Here is a 22,312-nt window from a genome sequence, read left to right on the forward strand (position 1 = left end):
TCGTCAACAGGATTCTCGCCATGATTAGAGGGGGATGCATAAGAGGAGGAGGAAGTGGTGTATCAACACCAACTCCTATGCCTACTAATGAGGAATGATCCAATGTGGGCGTATCTTCAATCAAGCCTTCACCATTGGTGGTGGGGGCTCAACATCTACATCTAGCTCCAACAAAAGCCAATGAGCGGAGCCTTATGCAGCACTGAAGAAGCAATCCTCTCTCAAGCTCCTGGTCATGTGTGTGGATCGCTTGCTTTTCTTAGAGAAAGACAAGGACTTATAGATGTTGAAATTGTACACACGATGATTCAATGCAGTCTTGCATTCAATGTCCTAAAGCAAGAGCAATGAAAGAAGATGGTAAAAGCCATTGCAAATCTACGTCCATGTGAAGGATGGACCACTATCACATACAATGACATGAGGATGAAAAAGATTGACAAAGAGGAGGAAATTGATAGAGCCCTTGATTCCATTAGGGCTCATGGATAAAATATGGTTGCTTCATTCTCAACGATGACGGATGGAGTGATTGTAAGAAACAAGGTATCATCAACATACTCGTCTCATCTCATGTCCACTCGGCACTTACTTTTTATGGGTTGTAGACACCGTCAAGAGGGGGAGAGAAACAAGAGGCTCATAATGCTCATTCTTTTACTACCACATTCAACAAGGTATCATTCAACTATACATTGTCTGCTAAATTTGTTTCACTTTCTTTCATTATAATTCATTCATAACTCTCTCTCTCCCTATTCTCTCTAGTATCTATCTCGATTCTCTCTTTCCCCCAAACCTCTATCTCTCTTAATACTTAAATCTTGAAAGTTGAATCTTTCAAAGCTCAACACTCTCTTTCTCTCTCTAACATCTAAGTATTGTTACTACTAATTTGTAGTTGTAGGTGTGCCCCTCAAATGTAGCGTAAGCTGTTCTCGACAATGCATCAAATTGTAAGTCCATGGTCCGTTTCCTTCAGGCTGAGTTTCCCACAATTGTGTGGACACCATGTGTAAGTTATTGTTTGGACTTGCTCATGGAGAACATCAAGAAGCTCAAGCGAGTGAAAACCATGGTTCACAGACCTACATCAACTATCACCTTCTTCACGGTAAAGGTAAAGGTACTTGCGATATACCGCGAGCATGGCACACTCAAGTTGAAGAAGCCTTCTTCAACTCTGCTCGAGCGTCTTTATCAACTGCAATCCCTGCCTTATGCTAGACACTAATATCCACTCTATAGAATGAGTGGGATAAGCATGAGATAAAGGAGGCCAAAGCCATGCAACGCTTGTAACTCAATGAGTAGTTTTGGGAAAAAGTCTGTGCGATTGTCACTGTCGTCACTACCTTTTATAGAGTGTTACATATGAGTGATTGTGAGGATCCACCATAGACCTTGTTCACTTCTTTAGATTGGCATTCGTGGAGGCATATGCTTGCATCGTGATCACGGAGACATAGTGTGCACATATTCTAGAGATAGGTGAGAGGAGTTAGGCATGGATGTATAAGCCCATCCATGGTTTTACAGCATATGGTAGTGCAATCGAGAACGATTGCAAGGATTTCAAGGGCGAGGGCTGTCATGAGGACATGTATTTTTAAAACCTCAATTAACATGTGGATTAACTTTTAATTACATGATTAAGTAAATGTTGCACATGTGAGGTACAACTGGGGTTAGCGAAAATTCTATCATGAGGACATGTATTTTTGAAAGCTCACTTAACAGGTGGATTAACTTTTAATCACATGATTAAGTAAATGTTGCACAAGTGAGGTGCAACTAGGGTTAGAGTAAATTTAAGAGCCCAAGACTCGAGGAAATCACAAGATCTCAAAGGAAAAACTTGCTATAAGTTATCCCGCACAAGTACTTGGTGGTATCTGGTGTCAGTTGTTGGCCTAGGTCATTCATTTGGCCATAAGTGTCAATTGGTAACACTAGAGAAGTAGCGTTTAATGGTACCTAGCACCAATCTAATAGTCAAAGATGGCACAAAGACACTCGCGAATGGAAGTTGCCTAGCCAATTTAATTATTGGCCACTCAGATTATTTTTCAAGGCATTGAAAGAATTATTAGATTAATTTTTAGTATTTAAAGACTCAAAAGTAATATTTAATTATCGAGTGTTGCAAAAACCATTTGGAAAGGCTGCCACTTGTCAAAAATACCCATGTAAGACTGAAAAATGTCTTTAGAGGCTAGAGAGAGGCATTTTTAGTGGATTCAACTTGCAAGAGAGGGGGAGGAGGTATTGATGGTCTGATTTGTAGCCATTGGAGGACCTTTCGAGACAAACAGGGACTCAAGAAGACCAATCAACAGAAGGTGACAGCATCTATAGGTTGTTGAGACAAGGGAGCTGTAAACGCCCCGAACAACGTAGTATGCTTAACAATTATGATATTCGCTTGTTTTCGAGATTTAATATAAAGAGAATGAACACTTAAAGCTGAAAATGAAAATTACTCACAAAATAACAGCCATGAAAATATAAAAGTAATGGAGACAAGATTGAGGGTTGAAGATGGGCAAACCCCCCTCCCCCCCCTCCCCCCGAAAGAATGTATTTTTGCTCAACCCAAGTCCCTTAGGGAAGAGCTCAGTTACAATCAACCTAAGAGTGAGGAGAAGTAATTCTCAATCTCACAAGATCATGCAAAGATGTACAAACACACATGCATTATCTATTATGCAATGATAAGAACTGATTTCTTTACACTATGAGAGAAGAAAGAGGGGAAAATCAACCTTTCTCCATCGTTGATCAGCAGTATATGGATAGGGCTTGCTTCTTGTTGCTAAAATGGAACCTATAAAACAGCAGTGATAGAAGAGGGAATATGGAGGAATTCAATAATGGAGAAGTGGGGGATGATGATGGGAATGGATGGGGCTAGTTTCTAGCTATTTGTGAGTGTTGTACATGAGTTTACAGCAAAGAAAAATGATGTTGAATGAAGAAAAACGAGCTCTTATTTATAGGAGAGGGAAGAGCTAGTACAAAAGGGGAAAGTAAAGTAGCACAAAACAAGTGTCCAGCCACATGTCATGAGATATGACAAGTGGTGAGACACTTATGGCCTTCCTTTTTGGGCTGAATACTGTCAAGAATAGAAACAACCAAATTTAGTAAGCACAGTCAGAGTACAAATTTACTATTTTTAGAATGACATCCCTATTTTTTAGGACTAGCATTTTTAGGCTAATTCGAGGCTCCTAAAATTTAGGGACCCCCCCAATATGGGTGTCATATGAAAGCTTTTTCCGTGTACATCACAAAAACGGTATCAGAATCTTCATGTGACTTTCCTATGCAAAGAAATGTGCATTTTAAGGTTTCAACCCACACATGCACATCGTACAAGCATTTCATGATCATGCCATCTTGTTGATTGTAACTATCTGTTCGGGCGGATCTAGCCCACACTTCAAGGCATCAATCCTTTCTGTGTGCGAGTCTAATCCTGATATGCGTGAGTTGTGGTCACAGATGCCCAATCGGGCCATATAGGTGAACGTGTGAACTATATTTTCTCTAACCCACCGCGTGGGTCCACCATAACCTGTGACCACTCATCAGTGGCCAGCTCCAATGCACTTTTATTTATATCTAATTAGTGCAAAGGAAACAAATTTAATAAATCATTATATAGACAAATTAATGAAAAAGGATACAAATTCTGTTTCTATAGAGTTGTGACACGCCTGTGACCAAAACTCACGCATATCAAGGTTAGACTCACACACAGAAAGGATTGATGCCTTGAAGTGTGGGCTAGATTTGCTAAAACAAACAGTTACAATCAACAAGATGGCATGATCATGAAATGCTTGTACAATGTGCATGTATGGGCTGAAACCTTAAAATGCACATTTCTTTGCATAGGAAAGTCACATGAAGATTCTGATACCATTTTTGCGATGTACATGGAAAAAGCTTTCATATGACACCCATATTGGAGGGGTCCCTAAATTTTAGGAGCCTCAAATTAGCCTAAAAATGCTAGTCCTAAAAAATAGGGATGTCATTCTAAAAATAGTAAATTCTATACTCTGACTGTGCTTACTAAATTTTCTTGTTTCTATAGAGTTGTGACAGGAGCAGTAGTAAATGACTAATTTTCTTAAGTTATTTGCATCTACAAGTAGTTGTGGCAGGGCAGCAGTTGCATTTGACTGATTTTTAGTCATTCTTCGTAACAAGACTCTGAATTTTCTCTCTCTATAACTGTATATCTCATCTCCCAGTCATTTCACAACCTTGCTCAGAAGATCTCACCATTTAGACCCTAGGAGGCTAAGAAATTGCAAATTTCTCTAGCAGCAGCCTTGGGAAGCCTGCCGAAAATTGGAAGCTCCAAAGCTTGGATTTTCTAGGGTTAAAGGTGAATTTCAGCTAAATTCAGGTGGAGGACTAGCCAACCATTGAATTTGGGGCATTTCCATTGTCTATGAAGAGAATGAAGGTCAATTAAGTGCCTAAATCAAGGGGCAAAACAAATTGAAGACATGCTTGTCACTTTGGACAGCAAGGGGAGTTTGGATTGCGAAGGGAATCGGGAGAATCCCATTGTAAATCAACTTTTTCTTCAATAAAGCTAAAGAAATACTGAAAGGGGCGCCAAATTTGGGGCCAATCGGGTGTCCATTGTCCAAGATCAGTAGGTAAATTTGTATTTTCAGATTTGCATTGATTGTTTGTTGTTGTAATTAAGTTGTAGTCAGGGATTTACCACCCATCCATGGAAGGAAGGCTGGTTACATGGTTCCATTGCCGAGATACCATCAAATCCTTTGAATTGGTGGGCCCGTGGTACTTGATTGCAACTTCATACTATTGCATTATTGCTGAAATTGTTCACAGCAGTAAATTACAGCAAGCATGTCTTCACATGGTGATACGGGATCAAGTGGAGAGGATACATCACTCCTTGGTCAATCACGTGGTGAAGGGGGAAATGCAATGACTAATGTTGGGCATGGTTCTCAGCATGGACAGCATGCTGAAAATGTGGGAAATGACCCAAATGTTGGCACTTCAATGCATAAAGAGGTTGATGACCAGCAAGGGCTGAAGAATTTAATGATAGCTTCAAGGATCGGATGCGTACAGCAGCAAATCTTTTTGTTGAATTAGCAACGGATCCCCAGTTTACTTGATTCTTGAATGCCCCAAAGAAGGACAGCAAAGGCAAAGAGAAGAAGACACCTTCTACAACTTCGAGACAGCCACAAGAACCTCATGAAATGCCTAAGCCTTCTTTAGAAGAGCCCAAAATGCTTGATGAGCACAAACAGTTGGTATCCTTGGGGCAGCAACTGCAAATGCATCGCCAACTTGGTAGTGCCAATCCATGGAAACATGGGCAACAAGGCAATTATGCAAATGCAAGCATGGGACAGCAAGGATACTTTGGTGGTGATACCATTTTTCATGCGATGGTTGGACAAGTACCATATATGGGAATGTTTACCACAAATGTGGGAGCTTTCGCTCAACCGCCAAGACTCTCTGAAAGCTTATTGTTTCAAGCGTTCCAAGCCGAGCACTACTGGCTACCTCTCACATAGCCGACGTGCCATCCATACCTATGGGTGTAGTGAGCTTACCTCCATGCCGATCGAGTAACCTCCTCTCCCGCGCACTCCGGTAGCTCCACGATCCGAGTGCAAGCTTCAAGCATGCTCCATCCTCAAGCTCCACGCTCCAAGTTCCATTGCCGCGAGCAAGACAAGAGAAGAGAAGAGAAGAGAAGAAGAGAGGAGAAGATTCAGACCTTCTCCTCCCCGGGTCCCTCACCCTCACACACTCACTCCCTCACACTCTCACACTCCCTCTCTCAAGCACAAGCTTCAAGCAAGTAAGAACAAGAAGAAAAAGAAGAAGAGGAGAGGCACTTTTGGCCACACACAAGAATGAGCTTCTCATTCACTTTTCAGCTCTATATACAAAACCCTAAATCCCTTTTGGGCAGTCATCCCCTTATCCCCTTTTTTACATGGCCGGCCGTAGCCTAGGCCATTTTTCCCATTATCCTTCTATCTTCCTAGCTTCCTTTCCACCGCCCGTCTACATTTACAAATTGCACGCGTGAGAGCCCGGCGCTCCTTGAATTAAACCATGATGCGCTTGCGCTCTTTTACAAAAGTGTTGACTTGCACTTTTCCTTGTGCGCCTTTCTCCCTTATTTAGGACTCTTCTCCTTGTGTGTCTTTGTCTTCCGTTTCTCTTTGCCTTGGCCTTTGTCTTTGTCTTCTGCTTTAGCTTTTCCGGATTTTCCACCTTCGTTCGTTTGAGGGTTAACATTATCCCCCTCCTAGACGAGTGCCAGTCCCATGGCACTCACCGTCGTAGGTAGCAGGCGTTAGCATGCACCAAAGACGTGGGTGGCAAGGTCGTCTATGGTTGCCATGGCAGAGTGTTAGTAGTGGTGGGGAGGAAGGTCGTTGGGCATATTGGTGGGTTAAGTGGTAGGTGGTAGGGCAATGGGAGTTGGTAGGTCTATTCTTTGGGGGGGTTGCACTGATGGAGTACAAGTGGTGGTTTGTTGGGGATTCTATACATGATGATTCTTGGTGGGCTTGCAGAATGATAAAGGATAGGAATTCAAAGCTGAGTGTCGATGAAGAGCCAACGACACTTTCGTTGGAGTCTTCAATACCTGCAATTGAAAATCTCTCTTAAGTGGTCTATCCCTAGGGGTAGTGCTAGTCTTCTCGATCGTGCACAAGACATAGTTTAATTAGTTTGGGAGACAGGTCAAACTCCAAGCAAGCTGAGAGTATTGTCCTGCACTTGAGGACCCAAACTGTGTATATATTTTGGTGCAGATATTATGTGAGCGCTCGTGCATACTTAGATATTACGTAGTTAGAAGACCGCGGGCTCCTTTCTCATAACAATGTGGGGATGAAGCAAAGTTGTCCATGTTGAGAAGAAGTACACGTGAAGGTGTATGCGACATCCTTTGCATTGTGACTGCACGACGTAACATAATTGAACACAGGGACACTGCACTATCGGTAGCTGGTAGTTATTCGACCTATGTGATGAGGACAGTGTACTTCTCATGGCTATTCGTGCAGTGCTTACCACAATTGATTGCAATGGTATTAAGGCAGAGTGCAAGAGGAAATCGTGTGAATGGGTCAGGGTGTCAGGTCTAACCATAAGCGAGACAAGCTCCCTAGGTATGTCCTGCCCTTGATGTGCCCTGAACTATTGTGGGTGATGCTAGGAGACTAGGGGACTAGGGACGAGGCCAGCTGACCAAGGTCACTGGATGCACCTAAATTGAGGACCCCTAGGTGCTGTGCTGTGATCGTGGGTGATTCTAATTGTTTCGTTCTTTTCTTTCTTTTCTTTTCTTTTCTTTTTCTCTTTTTTTTTGGTTTTCTTTTTTGTTTCCTTTTCTGATGCTTTTTTTCTTTCATTCTTTCTTTCTTTCTTTTTTTTCAAATTTTAAAACTTGCCTAAGTACAACCATTGCAATATGTTGAGGCTATCAGTCTTTCAATGGGTTGGGAAATGTCAAGCTTCAAAGGCTCAAGAAATGGATATTACAGTGATGATTGTGCCCTAGCCTCGTTGTTAGAGAGGCAGTTATTGAGATGGGGAGATACACTTGAGATACTGCAAACCTCTTTGCGAAACGCGATGTTGGTACAATTAAGGTAACAACCATCGTGAGCCCACTGTAGAGCTTGACCCAGGAAGAGAGCATAGCCCGTGACTATGCTTTGGTTCGTGCGATGTGGACACTCACAAGGGTGATTTTTCGCGTTCGGCAGCGTGGCTTTGTCGCGGTTCTTTGTGAGGTTGGTGGTCTTGCGGTGACTTGGGCATTGAACACATTTGCATGAAGACCTGTGTCATCGTGCATCCACTTGTCACTTCATGAGAGTATATGCAAGTCACATGCGTCAAGTACAATGAACAAATGCAATCATGTCAAGATATAACTTTTTCAAAATCCTATGATGCTGATTGCGATGTCTATTCCAGTGCTTGTTAAAGACGTGGCATATATTAGCGATAGGTAAGGAAAATGTGTACAAGTGGGAAGCCTTCCCCTCTAACCATCAAAAGACAAAAAGTTATGGCAGGATGGCTTGTTAAGTTGCTTGTATATCATAGGGGCTACTCGATTTGCACGAGGCGGGGTGAGTCCGGATGGTCAAGCGACTGAGGCTCTGCTGGTGAGGGACTCCTGTGAGGTTGGGCAGGGAAGATGTCGGCCGAGACCTAAATGGTGTAGTCTCTAGCCGCAACCATTTCCAAGATACTCTTGAGCAATGCATCGAATTCTTCCTTGTCTTGAGCTGCCCTTTCTGCCTTTGAGCACCTGGTGCCCAAGCGTCTGTTGGGGGCTTGCACAATCAGTGTTGCCACACCTTGTGTGCTTCTTTGAGCTTCTACTCCCCGGGCCTGGGGATTCTTCGGCCTACGTCCGGGGCGGTGTCGCTTGGGACCTCATTTCTTTGCATATCTTTTGAGGATAGGCACGTCGCGCACTGGCGGAGGAGCTTGTGCTGCATGTTCCCTTTGACAGCGGAGAGCGTCTTTGCACGCCAGCTGCCCTGGGCGCTCCATGTCTTCCACGTAGGGGGACTTGCAAAATGCGAACCAAGGATTAGGCCTTGATACAGGATAAAACCATTCGCATGGGAGGGTTTATAGTGTGGGTTATCAAGCACATGCAGTGGTTGTAGTAGAGGGATGGCCCCTGTGATGATGTTCGTTTGGCCTCCAAGCCATTAGCAGATCTTGGCTCATGCTAAGTTACGCGGCTGGTGGTCATGGAGTGGCATGGGGCTCATCCTTGGAAGGATAGACCGGAAGGGGGAAAGGTGTATAGAAAGGGACGGTACCCCGTCTACGCCATCAGAGATGTTGGTCAGGGCTTCTCATGGTGGTAATGAGGGTTGTATGCCCTCCACCAGGAGGTGGGAATGGTCACACAACTTCTAAATGTGTGGTGAGAGGAGAACCTGAGGAGCTTAGCCTGTTGATCCCAACTCTTCTCCCTACACTTGACTATTATTGCTTGTGTGTGTTGATAGTGTCTATACAAGGTCACAAAAGTCATTGTTTATTTCTATACATATCCATGAATCCATGTCACATCATGAGAATAAAAGCCAATTGTAGAACTCCGGATTGTACTGGAGCGTGGCACACGCATCTAGTACTCGTGGCAGCTTACTCAATACCGATAGATATTTCGCAACATCGAGTAGCATGGAACCTTGTCCGAGTCTACTGGAAACATGTAACTCCTCCTCAGTGAGAACCTTATCAAACAGACAGTTGTCTTGACTAGGTTCAGCTAAGCTCGTACCCCGAATGGCAGTCAGCACTCGAAGGGAAGTTGGTGCCACATAGGTTGAGTCTCGTTGAGACCGCCATTTGGCCAATCGCTCCTCTGAGGCTGTCATGATCTGGGCTCCTATTTCGGCCATTGCAACGCAGTTTTCACACCAACGCTGTTTGAATTGACTTCGGCCCTCTGATAGTCGCTTTAGTTGCTCTATCTCTAAGAGATTTGATTGGCAGAGCACATCATTGAATAAGATAGTTAAGCGCAAATCGTCGACTTCCTTGTCAAAGATGAGTCGCATGCGTTCATATAGGAACCTCTTATAGTGCTCGTCAAGATGTTCTTGCTCTTCCCAGAATAAGGGAAATGGCAAGTATTGTTCGAGCTGCTCTTTAGGGAATGCGCCCATGTCTGCCAAGACATAGATATGTGCGAACACCTTGAGCTTAGCATCCAACTCAGTTAAGCGCTCTGTGACGCTTCTATGTTCAACGAGGGCTTGCTCGGTTGCTATCTCATGCAAGGTTCTAGGAGTTTGCATGGGCTTTAGCGTAGCTGGGGGCTCACGCCTAGACAAGCAAGTTTGGCCAACGCTAGGTTTCTTATGCTCTTGGGGTTTTCATGTTTCTCCTGAGGCTTTGTCGACTGCTGTGATCCCTGATTGGAAGTAGTAGGGGCTAGTCCCTAGGGCGATCGGAAGTGGTCGTGTCTCTTGTTGCCCTTTAAGCATTCATCTATGTAGATCGAGCATGAGTTGATCTAGTCACATTAGATTGCTCAGGCATATCCTTGGCCGAGAGCTACGGATGGTGTCATGTCCCACCTCTTGGACATTTGGAAGCTTAGATGGAGATAGAGATTGGGATTGAGCAATCACCTTTGACGACTGCTGTAGTGCTTCCTGTGTCTGTTAGGAAAAAGAGGGTGTAGGAGATCTGAGACTCTTAGGTGGACTTGGCACTAGCTGAATGATTTGCTCGAGGCTATTAGATGATTGTGTTTGTTTTGTTGAGCAATCAGCCTTCTCATGAGCAGCGTTGTGCCTCTAGTGCTCATTATCCTCTTGGGAAGTCAAAAGCTCCTTGAGCACTAATGGTCTTTGTGCACGCTCAATGGTTACGTATGAACTATGCTTATTAAGCATGCTAGGCCTTGGCTCTTTCTTTCCAACGCTCATGTTTTGTTTCTTGCCTCGAGACCTCGGGTTTCTCTTAGGTTTCCTCTTGTGCCTCGTTGCTTTTGGTGCAATCTGGCCTTCAGCTAATAGAGGTGGTTTAGCAGGGGGTTTTGGTATCCAAATCCATCGGTTACCTGCGTAATACCCTTGAGCACGTAGCAACCCTTTGGATATCCATCGCGGCGTTGTGCTGACCCTCCATCGATGCCTTCGTCTATAAGGCTTGGGCTTCTTTTGGGGTCTTCTACGATAATTGTAAGTCCAAAGCCCGTCCTTAGCATTGTCTCTTGACCTTCTTGGTTCAGGCATAGCCTCACTCACTGGTTCTCGCTGTTCGACCTGTGCTTGTATCAATTTTTCCAACAAGTCCTTGCTCTCGTTAGTAGGCTTCACTGTTATGTCAACACCTTCCTTGCCTTTCCTTCGAGGTTCGAAGAGGTCACCCTTGCTAAAGGTTGTGACTATCCTCACACCCGATAGTGTCAGGTATATCCTCTGTGCTACATAGTCAGCCTCACACTTGGTCGCCCTTTTGAAGGGTCTTCCTAGGAGGGTTTCCTTCCCGCAGCTAGCACTATTTGAAGGAACATGAAATAGGATAGCCAAGCTTTCAGTTTCAATTGTCGCAAGGATTCTGCACTTCCCTATGAGCGCTTGTGGGTGTCCCCCATAAGGGCTAAGAGTTGCACTAGTAGGTGTGAGCTCTGGTTGGCCTAGTAGGGTCCATGATTCATAGGTCAAGATATCGAAATCTGCTCCTTCATCAATCAGAGCATCGATAGTATGCTCTCTTTTAGCAGTGAGTTTGACCCTAAGATAAGCAGGTGGTACTATGTCTTCATCTTCCGGGTCTTGGCTTGTAAATTTAAGCCTTTTAACAAATGCCCTTGAGTCTCCAGCTGCACGATCAGATGTGGATTCTCCACTGATGTCTTGGCTCGTCAGTGCAGTGCTATTCAAGAAGCATCCATCGTCAGGACCATCATATCTAGTCATTCTCGCTGTTTAGCTTGATGTTGTTGCTTTCCGCTTTGACTAGATGCAGTCCAAATGCAACACGCATGTGTTTTTGCACTGTGGCCTTTTTGCCCTTGTTGGCTAGATTGGCCCATTGAGGTTCTAGAATCTCTATTTCTCTCTGTTCCGGTATGGGCGTTTGGTTGCTCTTTTGTCAGTGAGAATCCATGTTCGTGTAGAGCCATTACTACACTAGGGTCTAATTTGGAAGACCTGTCACGGCGCGCGTTTTCTCTCCAACCTACTTGGGAAAGGTGCGGAGGGGGCCGTTACGGTAAACACCATGCACGATTTGGAGGACCTGTTATAGCCAAACTTGAACTACTTGCTCTAAGTTTCAGCCGAGTGATGGATCTGTGATGTGCCTTTAGCTGTACGTAGCCTTTAGGGTCAATTTCGGGGTTTAGACGCGTCAAAATTTGTGTCCTAGATACCTGTCCCATTTTGACAGTTCTCTGTCCGATTCTCAGCTGCTGCCCGATTTTCAGGAGTCCGACTATCAGAATCAGACGTCCGATTTGGTTGGTCTGATCAGCCCAGTGGTCCAATTTTGGTCACGTCCGATTCTTGCAGTGGTCAGTTTCTAGGAATCGAATCGGACGGGGTGGTCCAACTCTAGTAGTCAGATGGTCCGACTCTGGGAGTCGTATCGAAAAAGTGGTCCGATTTTTACGCTAGGACCAATGGACTTATCCGATCCTGAGTGGTCCGATACTAGGTGGTCCGACTCTGGGTGGTCCGACTCTGAGAATCGGATCGAAAAGGTGGTCCGATTTTCGGAGTCGGACGGTCCGACCCCAGAGCTAGGGCAATCCTATTCTGGGACTCAGACGCACTGGTCCGACTGCGCGGTCAACAGCCCCCGAGCTGCATGCAATGCCTTAGACTGACGTCTACTTCACCAAATCGTGCCGAGCCGCCTAATTAGATGCAAAGCCACATAGGAAAACACCTGCCGTACCTGGAAATGGTGTGGTGCTCGAATCGACCAGCACGCTGACGATCTCCCCGCAGGTCTCTCTCTCTCTCTCTCTCTCTCTCTCTCTCTCTCTCTCTCTCTCTCTCTCTCTCTCTCTCTCTCTCTCTCTCTCTCTCTCTCTCTCTCTCTCTCTCTCTCTCTCTCTCAAGCTCACTCTCTTCTCAGAGGGTAGGATGTCAAATGTGGCATGTCTTGGTTCCCTAGGCCTCTTATTGTCCCATTCAAGCCTGCTATGACCTCAGAGGTTAGTCCCTCATACTCTTCCAGTCAGAAACCTGGATCTGTGCCCCTATTTCCCTGTTTCAGCCTATTATACAGCAACAGAAAACCCTGTTGTTTTCCTTCTTTTTCCTATCCTAACCTTAACCTAATGCAAAAAAAATCAAAACCAAAGATAGAGATGGATTGTCCTACTCTAATATTCAACAACAAATCGAAAACCTACTTGCTAAGGAGATCGAATTTCTCTTCAAACTCCCTTGCTTCCTACCTATCTACCTCAAGCACCGGTTCGGGGAAAACCCTACTCCAATGCTCGATTCGAAGCACGCAAGCGCTCAAGGCTTGAATCCGTTTGTCCCGGCAACAAAACCAAAATGTGGGAGCTTTCGCTCAACCACCAAGACCCTCGGACCGCTTATTGTTTCAAGCGTTCCAAGCCGAGCACTAATGGCTACCTCTCACATAGCCGACGCACCATCTATACCTATGGGTGTAGTGAGCTTACCTCCATGCCGATCGAGTTACCTCCTCTCCCGCGCACTCCGGTAGCTCCGCGATCTGAGTGCAAGCTTCAAGCACGCTCCATCCTCAAGCTCCACGCTCCAAGCTCCATTGCCGCGAGCAAGACAAGAGAAGAGAAGAGAAGAGAAGAAGAGAGGAGAAGATTGAGAGCTTCTCCTCCCCGGGTCCCTCACCCTCACACACTCACTCCCTCACACTTTCACACTCCCTCTCTCAAGCACAAGCTTCAAGCAAGCAAGAACAAGAAGAAGAAGAAGAAGAAGAGGAGAGGCACTTTTGGCCACACACAAGAATGAGCTTCTCATTCACTTTTCAACTTTATATACAAAACCCTAAATCCCTTTTGGACGGTCATCCCCTTATCCCCTTTTTTACATGGCCGGCCGTAGCCTAGGCCCTTTTTCCCATTGTCCTTCTATCTTCCTAGCTTCCTTTCCACCACCCGTCTACATTTACAAATTGCACGAGTGAGAGCCCGGCGCTCCTTGAATTAAACCATGATACGCTTGCACTCTTTTACAAAAGTACTGACTTGCCCTTTTCCTTGTGCACCTTTCTCCCTTATTTAGAACTCTTCTCCTTGTGCGTCTTTGTCTTCCGTTTCTCTTTGCCTTGGCCTTTGTCTTTGTCTTCTGCTTTAGCTTCTCCGGATTTTCCACCTTCGTTCGTTTGAGGGTTAACAACAAATCCCTATGGTATGCAGCAACCAATGCATGGCTCACAACACCCAATGTATCTGGGTAATGCAAGTGGAATGCCTAATCCCATGTATGGCAGCATAGGCATGATGCCTAGGGCACCCCTAGGAACTGTTGAAGCACAAGGGTTTGGTACTAGTCATGTAGGTATTTCAGATAGTGCTAGTTTTTATGCAAATACAGCCAATGCACCGTTTTTGCAACAGCCCATTTATGATAGCTTGACTCCCATAGGTCCGCCAAAGGACTATGATGAAGGTGGCAAAAGCGTGAAGTTTAAGCCTTTCAATGGTGCACAAGATAAGCTGAAAGCACTTGTTTTTATTCAGCGGTTTGATGCAGCCTATTCTGGAGGCAATTTCACAGAGGCATCTAAGATATGCAAGGCAACCACATTTTTGAAGGAAAATACATCACAGTGGTGGTCTACACTTCTTTGTTCATGTTTGCTTCAAATTGGTTGACAAGTACCTTTGAAGTAGACATTATGGCAGCTTGAAATCAGTTGAATTCCAAAGACTGCAAGAACTTGGATCAGTATAATAAGAAGTTTTGGGATACATTGCTGCCAGTTACTTCTTATCGCACACTACCCCTCCATGAGCAAGTGGAGAAGTATATTTGTGGTTTGCCAAAGGGTATTCGGGATTTTTGCATTAAGTCCATTGTTTCTAACATGTCTCAACTTATTAAAACTGCTACTACAACCGACACATTGCTGCATGGAAAGGATGCAACATTCCACGATGATGATGCCAAGTCGCATATCAAAGAGGCAAAGGCTGAGAAAAAGGGTAAATCTGAAAGTAAAGCTGAAAATCGGGGAAAATTTGAAAAGTTGAAGGAAAAGATGACTTCAGATCCTGTGCTTGTGTTGTCCGATCTAAGGAAGTCATTCGTAGTTCAATGTGATACATGTGGTAACACCATTGGAGCTGTTCTTATGCAAGATGGCTGAGTTGTGGCTTATGAGAGCCGAATTCTCCACGCTGCAGAAAAGAATTTGTAGGTCTTTAAGAAAGAGTTCTTGGTTGTAATTCATGTGCTGCCTACGTAGAAACATTATTTGTTGGGGGCTGATTTTCAGTGCAGACAAACCATCAAACTTTGAGGTACTTTCTGACGCAGACAAAGTTGTCATAGAAGCATATGAGATGGGCAAATTTTCTCTATATGTTTCATTTTCAGATTGTACATATTGATGGTAAAAAGAATGTAGTGGTTGATGCACTATCACGTAAGCCACAGATTTCAACTGTCAACATGGTTTATCATACTGAGTTGGATGCCATGAAAGGGCAATATGTTGTTGATTCCGACTCTGCTAATGTTTATGATCAACTTTGCAATGGCCAAAGACATGGACACTTTGTGCTAAGAGATGGATTTCTAATGATGCATGGACGACTGTGTGTCACAAAGCAGTTAAGGCCTAGAGTTATCACTGAAAGTCATGCTCCTCTGTATACAGGACACAAAGGTATTGATGCCACGGTCAAGGCAGTGGAGCATTTTTTCTTATTGGCGAGCTTTGAGACATAATATAGAACAGTTTGTTAAGACATGCATCGTATGCCATAAGGTAAAGCACGATAGGCAAAAGATACCGGGTTTGTTGCAGCCCTTGCCTATTCCAAATAGGCCTTGATAAAGCATTGCAATGGACTTTATTTTTTAGCTTCCTAAGACACCTACAGGGAATGATGGGATATGGACTATTATTTGCAGGTTTAGCAAACAAGCCCATTTCATTCCGACGAGGAAGAAAATAAAGGCTAATCGTATGGCACGCTTGTTTTTGCAGCACATCTTTAAGTATCATGGTATGCCAGAGTCGATCATTAGTGATCGAGATCCCCAGATGACCAATTTATTTTGGAAGGGCTTGTTTGAGAATATGGGTACCACGTTGAAATTCTCATCATCCTTCCATCCACAGACAGATGGTCAATCTGAGAAAGCAAATTCCACAGCATTAGATCTTTTGAGATGCTATGTTTCAGACCACAAGACACGGTGGGAGCACTATTTGCCCTTGGTTGAGGTTTCTTACAACAACACAATGCATCGTTCTATGGGCAAAGCTCCATTTGAGGTGGTTGAGGGTGGCAAGAAGGTAGCACCTATTCTACAAAATAAGGATAAGATCTTTGAGGTTGAACGTTATGTGGAAAACTTGGATGTAGCCTATGTAAAGATAAAATATGCACTTCAGAGATCGCAAGAAAAGAAAAAGAGGGCAGTTGATCGCCACAAACGTGTTTTGCAATTTGCAGAGGGTGATTATATATTGCTACGTTTTGCAAAGGCAAGGCTAAAAAAAAATAAAAGGAAGAGAAAGATTGAATCCGAAGTTGAGTGTGAGATACTATAGGCCCTTCCAGGTGTTGGAGAAGATCAACGATTTGGCATATCGGCTGAAATTACTTCCACATTGGCGGATACGCAATGTCTTTCATTTCCGTTTGTTGAGGCCTTTTCATGGTGATGTGCCAGAGGATATGTCTGCTGAAATTCAGCCGGAGGTTAAACAGCTCGATGAAATACAGGTACCAGAGCAATTTTGGCACACAAAGAGAGGAAGATCAAGAATAAGGATTCCAGAAGGTACTTGGTGAAGTTTCAGAATTATTCACCGATGGATGCCAAATGGATGGAGGAGGATGACTTGGCAGACTAACCTCAGTTGTTGCAGCTTTACATTAATGCTTTCCAAGTACAGACGACTTCAGTTCGGGCTCAATCAAGTTCAGCAGAGCAGAGCTCCAGAGTATTACCTGATGCTTGTGAGGGAGCTAGCACCTCCACTCCTCAGTGATGGACAGCTCTAGAAGTAGTGGATCTCGAATGTATTCAACATACATTCAAGGTACTGTAGCTAAACAGTTTGTTTGCCAGGGGATCACTATTCAATGTACTAGTCACTATGTTTGGTATGTAGACCGGTGTGGTTTTCACTGTAGCTCTGAAACTATACGTTTGCATCTGTTATGCTCGGTGTGTAATCAATTATGCTTGGCATGGCATTGGTTATGCTTGGTGTAGCATCATTTAATGATCATCAAGGGCTGATTATCGACTATTGGTTTTCAGCGTATTATCATTAATATTCAGTGGTATTCAGCTCAGTTTTTGATCAGCTTGAGAACCGTTTATGGTCACTTTTTGGATCAGTTTGCATCAATTTTTGCATTGATTGCTGGTCAGTTTTTGCAACGAGTTTGTGATTAGTTTGGGATCACATTTGCAACAATTTGTGATCACTTCTAAGATCAACAAGTGATCAGTTTATAATCAGATTATGCTCAGTTTCAATGGTTTACATCTAGTTCCATGGACAACACCATATGTTATGATGGAATTGATGTTTTAGCCATAGTTATGCTTGGTTATGCTATGCTATGGTTTGGTTTTGCCAGATGAGTTGAGCTCATGAGAAATGGACATGTCACATGATAATCAAGCAATGTTCTTGAGACTCTTTGTGAGTCTTATGTTATGTTATGTTATGTTGCCTGGTAATTTTCAGCATATGTCGGGCATATGGAATGGTTGAACAGCAATGCACAATGTTGTGTTGACTATGATGCCCTACGGAAAAATTCCAATGTAGTACTTTCCTTTTGATGCCTTTCACAGTGCAATCGAGGACAATTGCAAGGATTTCAAGGGGGAGCGCTGTCATGAGAACATGTATTTTTGAAACCTCACTTAACATGTGGATTAACTTTTAATCACATGATTAAGTAAATGTTGCACATGTGAGGTGCAACTGGGGTTAGAGTAAATTCTATCATGAGAACATGTATTTTTGAAACCTCACTTAACATGTGGATTAACTTTTATTCACATGATTAAATAAATGTTGCACATGTGAGATGCAACTCGGATTAGAATAAATTTACAAGCTCGAGACCCGAGAAAATCATGGAATGTCAAAGGCAAAACTTGCTATAAGTTATGCCGCACAGGTATTTGGTGATATAAGGTACCAATTGTTGGCCTAGGTCATTCGTTTGGCCATAAGTGTCAATTGGTGACACTAAAGAAGTGGCATTTCATGGTAGCTAACGCCAACCTGATGGTCAAAGATGGCACAAAGACACTCGAGAATGGAAGTTGCCTAGCCACTTTGATTATTGGCCAGTAAGATTATTTTTCAAGGCACTAAAATAATTATTAGATTAATTTTCAGTATTTAAAGATTGAAAATCAATATTTAATGTCCATGCCATTGGAAAAAGCTTGAGACATCATTTCCATTGGCATTGTTAATAGTTTAAAAAGTCTTACTATAACCAACCTTCCTTCTCGAATAGGGTGGTAAATAACCTGATTAAGCACTATTTACAGCAATTAACAAATTCACAAAACTGAAAAGTACACTTTACCATATAATCTTGGACATTGGACACCCTATTGGCCTCAAAACTGGTGCCCCTTTCGGTATCTATTTAACTTAATTAAAGAAGAAGTTGATGTACAATGAGATTCTCCCAATCCCTTTCGGTATTCCAACTTTCCCTGCTATTCAAAATGACCAACAAGTATTTCATCTGATTTTTAGTGTATTCAGCCTGCAAGAGAGAGTGAGGATATGTTACTGGTCTGATTTGCAGCCACTGGAGGACCTTTTGAGATAGTTAGGTATAGGAGAAGATCAATCAACAGCAGATGACAACATCTACAGGCTGTTGAGACAAAGCAATAGTAGTAAATGACTCATTTTCTTCAATTCTTTGCATCTACAAGCTGTTGAGATAGGGCAACAGCAGTAAATGAGATATCAAAAGATACAGTACGATAAAATACCGTACTAATTGGTACCTTATGATTTTATAAGATACGTACGATATTAGTACGAAAAAAATTAAGATGATTTTTTAAATAACAAAAACCATAAATCATTAAACGATAGATCATAGAATACATGTTTAAAGTGGAAATAGCCATTTCATTACAAAATAAGATGAATATATGAGGATGACCATCATGGTCACATGGGCTATGCAAAAACATGCGATACAACTAGAGTCTAATATATCTGATACAAAAAAAAGAGAGACCTATGTGACATGTCATATGAATCTATGATGAGGCATCACTATCATCACCATCATCATCATCAAAACCATCTGAGTGCTCATCAAGAGAGTCTCAAGATGACTCCTCGGCATCCGATGATGAGACACACTCATACTCATCCTCACTGATGAGGTTATCATCATCATCAAATGATGGCTCCCTAGATACCAACTGTGTAGGAAACTTAGTACCCCGAACAAAGTTTCGGGAGTGCCGAAATGGACTGGCCATTTCAGACCGAAACGGAAACGGCAGGCCGGCGTTTCAGCATCCTCCGGTCTGTTTCGGAACACTCCAGCTGCCGCCACCGCCACCACCTCCTCCTCCTCCTCCTCTTCTTCTTCTTCTTCCCCCCATTATCCTTTACTTCTTACTCTTCTTCCTCTTCTTTGTCTTCCTCTTCCTCTTCCTCTTCTTCTTTCTCTTCCTCTTCCTCATCATTCTCTTCTTCTTCCTCTTCCTCTTCTTCCCCCCATTAGCCTTTACTTCTTCCTCTTCTTCCTCTTCCTATTCCCCTTCTTCTTCCTCTTCCTCTTCCTCCTCCTCCTCTTCTTCTTCTTTCTTTTCTTTCTCTTCATCTTTTTCTTCCTCTTCTTCTTTTTCTTTCCCCCATTACCTAAAGGCTAATCATGGCGTTGGATCCATATTGGAGACACGTCACTCTAATCAAGGGATACGAGGGCTCCGACGGATCAAAGAAGTGGCGGTGCAACTATTGTGGATTGGAGAATTCAAGGAGCGTAACACGCGTGAAAGACCACTTGGCATGCGTTTCCAACAAAGACATCGGGCCTTGTTGTCTAGACTACAATTGCCAATCATTTATTGATGTTGATACTTATTACTCAATAGTTACTAGAGTCTAGAGACTAGTACACAATGCTTAGTGCTCACTAGACTTTGGGGTTTTAATTGATTATTCGCACGACATAGTTATATGTATCATTATATCTTGATTTCACTTATTATGCATCTTGATTCTTGTTCCATTGTTCTTAATGTCAGTCTTCCATTCTCTTTGGATCATAGATGGTTTAGGAGTCATAAATTATAATTCATTTGTTGCCTTCAGTTTTGAAAATTGAGTCTTAATTTTGTTAAGCTATCTTAAGTTTCAACCATTGAGACTTAACTCTTCAATCTTCACTCGTGAGTCGTGACATGTGTAATGAATCATAATTTCAATCATATAACATGGACTCAAAAGTTTTGTATGAAATTTGGGTACATGTTATTGTAGACATTGATATATTTATATACCCACATATTACTGTACTTATTTTAGTGTACAATCCGAAACACCGTTTCCCCGTTTCCAAAATTTGGCCAAATCTCCGAAACTCCGGTTTTTCCCGTTTCCGTTTCCCTCGTTTTCGAAACTCCCCCGTACTATGATAATAAAGTAAAGGATGTCATCATGAGGCACAAGATGTGAGCTACTAGAGTCCCGCCTTACATATGTCTGCAAGCCACTCGAATCACCCCTTCTCGATGATGGAGGGCATTGAATGACCATGCCCCTGCTACCACCTACTCAAACTCCCGCCCACGAGCACGCTGACTGCGAGTGTCACGAGTATCTGCTGCTATAAGCTCTCTATAGAGCTCTGCAAAAACCATCTCCTCCTCGTCCACCTCCTTATGTATACTCCGAAGAGTGTCGCCCGTCAACTTGAATGTATCAACATTTACCTACACAATGCAGCAATACACGTAAGATTGATAATTATAAATACTAAAGCCTAAATTGTAAAGTATAAAGTTTAAACTTCAAAGTTCAAAGTTTAAAAGTTAAAACAACAAATTTTAAATGTTATGGTTAAGTGTTTAAACTTTACCGGCTTTGGACTACCCATGCTCATCATAGCCCTCATCATGCGTAAGTTAGTGCGGCAATAGACTAGCCGTCTAACTGGCGTGTGCTAAGCCAATTGCGAATCTTTGTGTGAATGAGAGAATAGGTACTCCAGTTTCTCTCACATGCACGCGAAGAGCAATCCTGAGCAAGGACCCTTATGGCTAAGGGCTGAAGAGTCTCCAGTGTGTATCCAAAGTTTTGCCACCAAAATAAAGGCTTCACAAGTGACTCTCTCCTCCAACAAGTGGGAGAAGCAAAAGCAACATGCCCTCTCTGATCTTCATAGCATCCTAGCTCCTCTAGCATTGCATTCTGATCATCCACAGGGACCACACGAGTCAAATAAGCAAGCTGGTCTGAACGGAACTCTCTATCATCCATGACCGCCGGTGACTTGTAGGCCGGATATACCAATGCAGCAAAACCATGGATGGGCTTATGCATCCACGCCTATCTCCTCTCTGCTATCTCTAAAACATATGCACATTGTGTCTTTGTGATCACTATATAAGCACGTGCCTCCGTAAATACCGCTCTAAAGAAGTGAACGAGAAGGCCCATGGTGAACCCCTCGCAATCACTCATACGTAACACCCTATAAAAGGGAGTCACGACAATGACAACGGCACCTATTTTTTGCTAAACCTGCTGATTAAGGCACGCGCATTGCATGGCTCTGGCCTCCTCTGTCTCATGCTCATCCCACTCATTCCATAGAGTGGACACCACTGTTTGACGTAAGGCACACCGCACCTCATAAAGGCGCTCCAATAATAACCACATGTAAGCAAAGCGAGTTGAAGAAGGCTTTTTTAACTCCAGTATGCTATGCTCACAATACATCGCAAGCACCTTTACCTTTACCGTAAAGAATGTGACAATTCATGTAGCTTTGCGAACCACTCTCTTCACCCACTTGAGTTTCTCAATGTCCTCCATGAGCAAGTCCACACAATTGTAGGGAACTCCGCCTCAAGCAAACGGCCCATGCGCCGACAATTCGATACATTGTCAGTAACAACTTGCACCACATTTGAGAGACCCACCTATAACCACAATTTACAAATTACAAGTTATGTATAAATCAAATTTCAATTATGAATCATGATATTATCATAATGAAAGAAAGTGAAACAAATTTAAAACGCAAATTGCAATGTATACCTCAATGATAGCTTGTTAAATGTGGCGGTAGATGAATGCACCCGTCGTTTTTCTCCCCCTCTTGCCAGTATCTACGGCACGCAAAAACTAAGTACCGAGTGGACATGAGACGAGTATGTTGATGATGGCCCGTTTCTTACAATCACTCCATCCATCGGTGAGAATGGAGCAACCATATTTTATCCATGCGGCCCGAATAGGATCAAGGGCTCTATCAATCCTCTCCTTCTCTTCATCAATCTTTCTCGTCTTC

At 43.2% G+C, this 22,312-nt stretch overlaps 1 protein-coding gene across 15 annotated transcripts in view; it reads right to left on the reverse strand.

The window, feature by feature from the left end:
* The window catches only part of LOC148035630 (uncharacterized), a 174,889-nt gene that overhangs the window by 41,787 nt on the left and 110,790 nt on the right, over positions 1-22,312 (reverse strand). For 2 of the 15 annotated variants that reach the window (XM_087677612.1, XM_087677611.1), the window contains exon 10: positions 20,494-20,729. The exons of the other annotated variants lie outside the window; for them this stretch is intronic. In XM_087677612.1, coding sequence (XP_087533738.1) covers positions 20,726-20,729 — 4 coding nt within the window. In that variant the 3' untranslated portion in view covers positions 20,494-20,725. Of the gene's footprint in view, positions 1-20,493; positions 20,730-22,312 lie in introns of those variants that run through there. 15 annotated transcript variants of the gene reach the window in all.

This window comes from Lygodium microphyllum, chromosome 5, assembly GCF_053477565.2.
Source record: "Lygodium microphyllum isolate KBCC chromosome 5, Lygodium_microphyllum_v1.1.10, whole genome shotgun sequence".
Lineage (NCBI taxonomy): Eukaryota > Viridiplantae > Streptophyta > Polypodiopsida > Schizaeales > Lygodiaceae > Lygodium > Lygodium microphyllum.